The 10,631-nt window shown below is 39.0% G+C and overlaps 1 protein-coding gene across 1 annotated transcript; it reads left to right on the forward strand.

Moving 5' to 3' along the window:
- The first annotated feature begins 407 nt into the window (after nt 1-407).
- Nucleotides 408-8,750, forward strand: LOC103465119 (transketolase-like). The gene is made up of 14 exons (XM_008409697.2): nt 408-692; nt 1,700-1,817; nt 1,905-2,018; nt 2,129-2,226; nt 3,040-3,231; nt 3,399-3,517; nt 3,652-3,848; nt 5,245-5,409; nt 6,255-6,411; nt 6,862-6,992; nt 7,087-7,170; nt 7,265-7,358; nt 7,773-7,895; nt 8,443-8,750. The coding sequence occupies exons 1-14, from the start codon at nt 586-588 to the stop codon at nt 8,628-8,630; spliced, it is 1,887 nt and encodes a 628-aa protein (XP_008407919.1). The 5' UTR covers nt 408-585; the 3' UTR covers nt 8,631-8,750.
- The last annotated feature ends 1,881 nt before the right edge of the window (nt 8,751-10,631 follow it).

Raw genomic sequence — 10,631 nt, forward strand, 5'->3', positions numbered from 1 at the left:
ACCCCTTTTTTCTTGTTCTTGTAACTTCAAATATTTAATCTGCATTTCTAGTTTTTTTTTTCTGGTTTTTTTAAGCCTTAGCAACAAGAATGGGTGGCTTTTCGTCTGTGCACAGCAAGGTGTAATCAGCTGTCGTTTTTGATGTATTAGTTGAGACAGTAATGTCACATCTGATCAAGCGGAGATGCTTAAAACACCACACCTCTCCCATCAGCATAACCGTCACTGCGGCCAATAGAATGAGTGGAATACATGGCATTATATTTTTGCAGCAACACCCATCCCTCAACCCTCCACCACCACCGCCCCGCCCCCTCCACCACCACCACCACCACCCTGCCCCCTCCTCTGTGTCTGAATGTCCGTGGGGTGTGTATGTGCATCTGTCCTTGTGCATTTTGTCTGTAAGCCCTGTAGGATAAAATCCAGCCTCTGCTCTCTGCTCTCCCTCTTTCTCTCTGTCCCTCTCACACATACAAACACAAGTGCTGCTCTAGCAAAGCTCAGACCTACACAAAAACACACAAACTCATCATCATTCCTTTTCCACTTTTCTGGTGCTGTGGAACTTAACACTTTGACTTCATGGAGGATTACCACAAACCTGACCAGCAGACAGTGCAGGCGCTGAGGAACATCGCCAACCGCCTCCGAATCAACTCCATCAAGGCAACGACTGCAGCTGGAAGTGGGTGAGTTCAAGCCACAAACATTGCCTGTTCTTTAAATCTGGGGAAGGATATCTCGGTACTTGGATTAGGACGTTTCAACACAAACGTGCGTACCTGGGAGAAACTTAAATAATGCATTTCAATTTGGAAAAATAATCGACTGAGCAAATCGACTGAGCTATGCCCGCACAGATGCACGCACAAAGACACAAATGATGCACACAAAGGTTCAAAGGAACAGTGTGTTCTGGGATCGTGCTCCTCTGGTCTATTGATATAAAAAATGGTTACATTCAAAGTTTTATTTTTATTTTTTATTTATATGGCCTGTGATCTGCAATATATTATTTACAATATATTGCAATATAATTTATAATTAAGCCCTTGCACTGTAGATTTGATTTTTAAAATTCTGACAATGGAAATATGGAGTGGTTCTGTTCATGCATTACTGTGAGCATTAATGCGTGAATTACATATCACTACAGGTTGAGCATGTTGTTTTTTAATAGTCGGTGCACTGGGGTTATTTTTTTTGGTGAATGTTGTTTGCTTTGAAACCAATAGTCAGATTTTTCAAGATTAGCAGGTCACTTAAATATGTTGGATTCCACAGAGCTGAAAAAACGTGTTTTGTGTATTCTTTAGGATATAATGATTACCTTTCAGACCTGACATTTACCCGTTTATTTTGCCCTTCAAAAAAATGTAACTGTAGTTTTTAGAAAGTCAAGTTTATTTTGACATTAATGTCTGCATTTCCAACAGTTCCTCGTCTGAGCACCGTTCATTTAAAATTCATGAAGAGATTCCCCCATGTTAAGTTTTTAAATTTCTGTAAAAAAACATGAACACATGGTATGTATCAGTAAGACCTTCCTCCAGAACTAGTGCAGTATTTGTCTAAAGGAAACAGATTACGTAGAAATGTGTAATCTTTCTATTGGTCCTGAAATTAAAAGAGTAAAGGCAAAGCACTAAGCTGGAGTCTGTGGGATTTTCTGAGTCTTATCTCCTCTGTTGTACAGCCATCCCACATCATGCTGCAGCGTAGCGGAGATCATGTCTGTCCTTTTCTTCCATACCATGAAGTACCGCCCCGAAGATCCGAGAAATTTCAACAACGACCGCTTCATCCTTTCCAAGGTGAGCTGCAGTGTTCTCAGGAATGGTCAGGAATCTGCTTCATCTTTGTGTCTTGGCATTCTAAGCTGCTGCTGTGTCTGTTCTCAGGGTCACGCTGCTCCTGCCTTGTACTCCATGTGGGTTGAAACTGGTTTCCTAAAGGAGAGTGATCTGCTCAGTTTGTGCCAGGTTGACTCGACCCTGGAGGGACACCCAACTCCGGTAAACGGGCACAAACTGCACTGCACCTACAGGGATTACCCTTGATCAGTGCACCCAATGAATCAACAGCCCCCACCTCCTGATGACATTCATAATTCATGTGTTTTCAGAGGCAACAATTTGTCGACGTAGCCACTGGATCACTGGGGCAGGGTCTTGGCGTGGCCTGTGGAATGGCTTACACTGGGAAATACTTTGATAAGTCCAGGTAATCCATCACAAACATTTACACGGGACAACAGGGAAGAATAAAAATTTCAGGGACTATTTTAAGGTACTTCAGCACCTTATCATGTCTTGACTGACAGCTTAATGGAAATACCCTAGACTTTTCTGTAAGCTCAATAAAGATATCTTTCGACATAACTTGTCACCATGTTTCATTACCCAGCTACATTAACATGATGAATGCACAGTCACAGAAAAATACACAAGATAGTACCCTTAAATTTTGAAAGGGTGTAATATTCTAATAAAATTACATTTTTATTCTTAAGGATTCTGTAAATAAAATGTGGGTTTTAAGGAAATGCACCTTTCTATGCACTTTCATGAGGATTTCCACATTCAGTGGGTGTGTGCTGCAGCTACATGTCTGCACTCACGATTCTTCTGCTCTAATAATCACAGAGCGCAGCAGTCACATCTCAATTATTTTAACCACCCAAGCACATTTAACTGTAGAGTCAAATTCTGATTATATCTGGTTCTTGCTTCTCTTCGCGAGAAAACCATTATTTGAAAGGGGGCTTAAAATCAGATGTTCATCTTTTCATGTTTGTTTATATCAGCCAGTACATCTACCTAAGCAGAAATATTTTCTAAAGAAAATTGATTCTTTGTCTACTTGCACAGATTAATTTTATTTTAGAAATGGGTTTGATAATAAAGCCACAGCTCAGATCCTGAACAGAAATCCAGTCCGAGTGGAAAATGTTGATCAGAGAAACAAACAGAACCAAATATATATTCCACACACAAGGATGCTGACGAAATCCCCTCGTTTTGTTATCCACCTCAGTTACCGTGTGTACTGCCTGCTGGGGGATGGTGAGATGTCGGAGGGCTCTGTCTGGGAAGCCATGTCGTTTGCCTCCTACTATCAGCTTGACAACTTGGTGGCCATCATGGATGTCAACCGCTTGGGCCAAAGTGACCCTGCACCCCTGCAGCATCATGTAGAGAAATACCAGAAGCGCTGTGAGGCTTTCGGGTATAGTGAACATTGATAATTCAGCATGAGTAGAAATAGTCAGAGTAGAAGTAAATATGATAGAATTTGTTAAAGTAATCACAACACTGACATTTTCATGTTATCCATAATATAAATAATGATGTGCATGATTTTATTTTGAGACCCATCTGTGTGTTTGAGTTTAGCTGGCACGCCATTATTGTGGATGGTCACAGTGTTGAAGAGCTTTGCAAGGCTTTGAGCCAACCACGTCACCAACCCACTGCAATTATTGCTAAAACCATCAAAGGCAAAGGGATTCCAGGTAACAGTTTGACCTTCCTCATCTGCAAATGGATGGCTCACTTCTTTCATAAAATACAAAACCTCACAAAGTCCATTATCAGCTCCAAGTGACATAACTAAACATGTCTGTATGTTTTATGTGTGCTGTTTCAGCTGCAGAGGATAAGCTGGGCTGGCATGCCAAAGCTTTGCCTAAAGACATGGCTGAGATGGTTATGAAGGATCTGCAGAGTCGGATTATGAACACCAGCAAGCACCTTTACCCCCCGGCTCCCATAGAGGACTCCCCTCCTGTTAGCCTGAGGAACATCCGCATGCCAAGTGCACCGAACTACAAGCCTGGAGAAAAAGTTCGTCAAATTTGCACAAATGCAGATTCAATTCACCTTTTTATGTCTGTTAACAAAATTCTTGCTGTTAAATCTCAAGTTAATCACCACGTCTCACATCAATTTCAAGTTTGTGTTTCTTAAGTTGTGCCTCATGCTAACACATTAGAGCATAAATATAAAGAATTAGCATTTGGGTTATAGCTTGCTAACTATGCTAATGCATAACAAATTAAATACATAATGTCTGTTTAAATTTGTACCACTATTTATGTACATGTAATGTGCCAACAGGTTTGGATGTTTATACTCCTTTTTTAAAGGCCACTTAGTTAATCTAACAACATTTACTGCAGCTTTAATGTTTTTAAAAAATGACAGACAACCTTTCTAAGCCCAAGTCCTACTTTATGCACTGCTCAGTGAAATAATTGTCATTTTAATGTTATTTTATGAAAAGACATTTACGTAATCTAAAAGTGGAGCAAAGATAATCAATTAAACATTAAAAAAAGAACAGGCAATTGTTACACGTCGGAAGTTAGGAAACAATTACATTTTTTGTGTAGGACTTTTTGTGAAATACAGAAAAATGTTGCTTCAATAATTATGTAATTGCATAATTTATTATAATTGTTAAGTTTATTAAAAATAATATTCAACAAATGCCAAAATTATCGCAGCTGCAACGGAATATCTTACTTCGGATGGCCGCTGCTAGTAGATAGAAAAATAGACATTTAAAGGTTTAAGTCAAAGCTTTAAAAATTTTAAAAATTGCAAAAAAAAACGATTGATTCCGACATATTTTCTGTGGGTTTCCTTCAGGAGAAATGGCTTAAAAAGATTAGTTCTGACATATTTGGGTGGTTTTGCCTTGGGGAAATATTTTTAACAGGTAATTATGTTCTCTGTGCTTCATGGTTTTTTGTTCAAGGACATTGCTTAAATATTAGCAATCACAGTCATCACACTAAAAGTTGGGGAGTCAAAGCTTAAAGTTAAGGTTATATTTCTTTGGTGGAGCTATGTACAACAAGTATTTCAGAATTTTACTGCTGAAAAATTACAATTGTTATTTGTGCCATAAAATCCTTAAGAGTTCTCTTTGCATTATCAATTGTTTATGTATTTAAACCTATCCACAATTATCTCTTTCTGTGAGGATAAATAATTGCTGAAAATATACATTATCTAAAAGTTGTTCTCAGAAACAAACTTTCTTTAAAAGTGACATGTATATGAGCATTAGCTTTGTGATGAAAGTCTTTTTTTTAATTCAAGTTGTGACTTAGTCATAGTTAGGTTGACTCCAGGTGACACCTACAAATTAATAACTGCAACACAATGTTATACTGGTGTTCTTGATCAAAACTGATGGCTGGATTATGATTTTTTTTTTTCCTTTTCTTTACAGATTGCCACTCGCAAGGCATATGGAGTGGCACTGGCCAAGTTGGGTCGCTACAACGAACGTGTTGTGGTCCTTGATGGAGACACCAATAATCTCACCTGCTCTGAGATCTTCAAGAATGAACATCCAAACCGCTTTGTTGAGTGCTACATTGCTCAGCAGAACATGGTACGATCCCCAAATGAATACATATAAAAATGTTCACTAAACCAGAGAGCTTAATTTTCTGTTATATTTTTTTGATACTTTCAGTGTTGTGTTCTTAATATGAGATTATCTGGTGGAATGTTTTACAAACACAGAAGAGATTGCACTTAGCATGTCTTTTATTGTGGCTCCTAAGCGGTTTTAACCTTCCTTTTTATGCTGAATTCAACAAATCCTAATCATCCTGGTTAGAAAACACCTTTCTTTTTCTTCATTTAATTCTTTCATTAAATTGTAACATAGAGATAATCAGACTGACTCTGTGGCTCCAGCAGTCATCTCTAATGTAGGTCATGCGTGCATGCATGTGACGATAAACCGCCATGACAAGTGTATTCACAAGTAAAATATTAATCAGTACAGAGGACGGAACCATCTGGCTGAATACAGGAGAAACGTTAAAATGTAATAGGCTATGTGAGAATGATAATCTGATGTAATTTTATATACTAGAGTTTACAATAAAACAGTAAAAAAAAATTCTGATACCATATGTTACTTTTGACAAAACATATTTATGGTGCTACGGTAAGAAGAACAAAGGAAATTATTCATAAAATGAGGTATGTCACTGATTCACCCCATATGGCAAAATAAGCTGCAGAGATTTTTGGAAAGCTACTCTCACTAACTCTAAGATGAACTGGTCTTTGGTTCAAAGAGACTTTTGGGGGAAGGTTTTTGTGAGAAATATTGAATTCTCAGGAATGTATTTTTTTGGGTCAAGTTTGTTTGACCCACGTCTGTCTCCCTTGACACAGGAATATTACACCTATATACATAATAAGAAGCATTTTTTTTTGCAGGTCAGTGTTGCCATGGGATGCGCTGCCCGCGAGAGGAACGTTGTATTTGCCAGCACCCTTGCCTCCTTTTTTACGCGTGCCTATGATCAGATTCGCATGGCAGTGATTTCAGAAAGCAACATCAACTTGTGTGGCTCCCACTGTGGTCTGTCCACTGGTTAGTAGATTGTTAATAATAATAATAATAACCCATGTTTACCAGTCAGATATCCCATCACGAAATCCACTTTTAAACATTCACACTTCACAGCCTTTGGCTTCTCAGATTATGCTTTGCACTCACTGTAATAATAGTAAATTTAGGAAAAATAAAGAAAAATTTTAAAGACTCTCCAGTTATTATTTTTCTTCCACTCTTATGTTGTGGCTTCCTTGTGGTTCCCCCCCCCCCCCACTGGTCTTTCAGTCCTAACTCAATCCTACCCTCTTTCTCCTTTTGTGTCTGCACTGGAAGCTGTCAGCAGGGAACCAAGTATCCCTTTGTTAGTCCAGGTACCCTGCATCCAGTATGACCTTTTTTCTCCTGCATGCAACAACTCGCCAAGAAACTAATTTGCCTTGCTGTTGGATGCATTGTATAGATTATAATAATTTTGCCCTCTGACAGGAGAGGAAGGCCCCTCTCTGATGGCTCTGGAGGACATGGCTATGTTCAGGGCCCTGCCTAATGCTACAATCTTCTACCCCAGTGATGGTGTCACCACAGAAAAGGCTGTGGAACTGGCTGCAACCACAAAGGTAGGAATGGTTTCTCCGTAGGAGTACTAAAACCCTTACGTAAAGCAAAAATGTCCTTATCATCATGTTTTTCTTGATTATTCTCTTTAATAAGGGCATTTGCTACATTCGAACCAGCCGCCAAGACAATGCCATCATCTACAATAGCAATGAAGATTTCCATGTTGGACAGGCAAAGGTGAGTGACTATTATCCTACTAGCAAAAATGAACTGCTCCATAGGTAAACATAAAAAGAACATAAAACATAGCAACTTAAAATGTCTTTGACAGGTGGTGTTCCAAGGCAAAGAGGATCAAGTCACTGTGGTTGCAGCTGGAGTGATTGTGCACGAAGCCATTGCAGCTGCTGAGCATCTCAAGAAAGGTACAAGACAATAAGAAATACAGTACCGAGCACAATTTAACTGAACAGACACATCTGGACAACCTTGAAGTGTGCCTGAAATGTGAAAGTTGACCTCATCCAGATGTCCCTTGATGTTTAAGGTGGTTGTGGTCAAAAGGGCAAACAAAACTCTACTTTGAATATCTTTTCTTAGGCTAAATATTGATGGGAAATTTGAAAGAATTTAAACTGTTTTATTTTCCTGGGCTAAAAAAAAAGGACTGGCCATAATTTAATAGCCATAAAAAAGATGTCCATCGCCATCTTGTGTGTGAAACACTGCAGAAAAAGCCACAGAATTAACGTATAATCTTTAGCTTTCTCTACTAATTGTACTTGTCAAATAATTGCTATGCTTACGGATTGTTTTGGTCCATGAAACTCGTCTTCCAGAGAGGATCTCTGTAAGAGTGATTGATCCCTTCACAATCAAACCGCTGGACATTAAAACCATCATCGACCATGCACGCGTCACCAGGGGAAGGATCCTCACCGTCGAAGACCATTACTACGAAGGTAGGTTTCAGAAATCGTTACTCACGCCACACTGCTCCTGCATTTTATATGAGCGCCACCAGCCTGGTAGCCAAAAGCGTCTTAGCATAGTGTGGCTTCAGAGCTCTGCCATTGGTCCATGTGTTACTGTGTTGCGGTGGCACGTTTCCATTGGCTCAGTGACACAAGCATGCTGTGCTGGCATTGACCTATTGGCTGACGATGCTTTGTTGTGTGCGCCTGTCGGAGGGAAGGTAGTGGAGCCGTTGTATGTTTTGTAAATGTTAAAGAAAGAGAGGCAGAGCGCTGTCAGGTTTCCTTAACTGAGCATGTGCCTGTGGGGCCGAGCGTGACCTAGATAGCACAGTCTGCTTTGCACAGCTCTTCATAGGATAAAAGCACAGGGCTGTAGTGTACTTGATGAAGAATGTTTAGCAGCTTTTTTATGTTCTACATCAGGTGAAATTGTTGATTCTAACTGTTTTCACTTGGCATGAAGCGATTTTATTTCTTACTGTAAGAGTGTGCAGAATTTTTTTCTCCAATGGACTAAACCGTTCTGTAACAGGTGGTCTGGGGGAGGCAGTATCCTCAGCAATGGTCAACGAGTCTGGGTTTACTCTGCACCGCTTGGCTGTGTCCCACGTTCCCAGAAGTGGCAAACCTCATGAGCTCCTGAAGATCTATGGGATAGACCGTGATGCCATCGCACAGGCCATCCGAAAGATGCTCAGCAGCTCTGCTAATGCCAAGTAATTTCCTCTGTGCCCCACCCACCTTTCTGACTAATCCCCTCCAGATGGCGATAGACAGTCATGTATGTTGTGGAAGCACAGAACCCATTTTTATCATTAAACCATTCACTTAAAAAATGTACTGAAGTGTTGTGATTTTGTGCAGTTCACCTTTAAGTAGACGTCTGCTTTAACTTTCCTTTTGTGCGTTCATCCTAACACACAGAGATAAATAACCTCTGACACACACATCTTCACTTTTAATCTCTGCCCTCTTATGGACCAATCCGGAGAGAGGATTGGTTCCAGCTGTTGCCATTGGTTATTTTGCCTTTGATGGATTATCACTGTGTAAAACAAATTGTTGTTCTATTTTTAACACACTACTAGAGATGCACCAATCTGGGATTTGTTGTTTTTGTAAAGCTTTGACCGACCAAAACCAATTTTAGTTCCTTTCTGTTGAAGAAATATCAGCAGGTTTCTTGTCATTAGTTATGAGGAGCAACATCTCAGACAGAAATGTCTCTGTAGTGTAAGCAGTGTTTTTAATTTTGCAGACAAAATGACAGGAATTCAGATTTTAAGTTGTCTCTCATCTAATGTTAGCAATTAGCATGATTAGCATTAGCAGTTGTAAACACCCATCTCTGCTTGTATTCCCAAGCGTAGATTCTTACCTGAATTCTGAGATTTTCAAAAGACTGTCAATATTTCTCAGTTCCTCCTTTTCCATGACAGATAGAGGTTTAAACTTTAAAAAGCTAACATAGTCTATTTCTGCTGTAAAACATCCAGATTTCTGAGATATCTGAAAGTTTGTCAATCTGCCCCTTTCCTAATTCCTTTGCCATGTCCCCAAAGCTGGACCGAGTTGAAAAATGCAGATGACAATATTTCATTCACGAGAAGCTTGGATAAAAAAGAATGAAATGACAAGAAGCCGGCGAAGTCTAGTTGTCTTTTGTAAGCAGCAACACTGAGTGCAAGGCATTTACCACTGAAAAAAAAATCAATTGAAAACTCTTTTTTTTTTTTTTAAACCTTCGGGGTGTCATATTGCTTAATTTCAATAACCCTAACTGAAACAGAAAATAACTAGTCTTCCCTCAGTAACAGCCTCTGCACCAAAAACTGCTGTTGTAAGAGCAATTTGGTAGCACTCAGGTATGGTATGTTTGCTGATCGTAAACAAATACAATTTTGTTCATTCAACTAGAAGGTCACAGGTCAGGGCCAACCAAGCTGAATTTTGATCACCAGCTGATTTCTCGGTGCATCTCTACATCTTAGTTACACTTTCATGTGGTTTCCAATGCTCTTTTATTTACTTTGTTTCACAAGACATAGTTGTGGGTTTCTCTAATGTTTTAATACTGGGTGGGGCCCAGTTTAGTGTGTTTATTGTGTCAATGGTGTCAGAAAGATGGCATGTGGGTTCTTGTTTGTAGAAGGTAGTGGGGACAAAAAAAAAGAAAGAAAAACAAAGAAATGTGAGGAAATCATAAACCATTAAATAAGGTTTCACTTCCTTATTCTTCCTTTTCAGCACTGTTTTTAATAATGATTTTTACAGCTGTTCAGACTAACACACCTCAGGGTTTCAGGTACATCCAGTGTATGACCAAGAAAAGGCTGTAGCTGCAACTACATCTGACTTGTGAACATGAGAAAAAGCAAAACACCTTCTTGGTTACTTGAAATTTTGTATCTCCCATATACTATCATGTAATAAAGCCCTCTGCATTTGACTTTGAAAACTTGTGTTCTGTTCTGTTTATTTAGTGCCTGCATTACTTAAATAAATTCAAAATATAAAACAAAATATTTTATACAAAAGTAAATTACATCCTGGTATCATATATTAAAATTTCAATACTACACATTCCTGAGGCGCTTCTTATTACATCTACAAAAAAGAGAACATAAAAATAAAGCAAAGTCCAATGTTATTATTCTTACATGGCATCATAAATAACTTCCTGGCATATCTCACTCTTCACAGTTTACCAGAACCAGTTTG

The sequence above is a fragment of the Poecilia reticulata genome, linkage group LG5 (assembly GCF_000633615.1).
Source record: "Poecilia reticulata strain Guanapo linkage group LG5, Guppy_female_1.0+MT, whole genome shotgun sequence".
Classification (NCBI taxonomy): domain Eukaryota; kingdom Metazoa; phylum Chordata; class Actinopteri; order Cyprinodontiformes; family Poeciliidae; genus Poecilia; species Poecilia reticulata.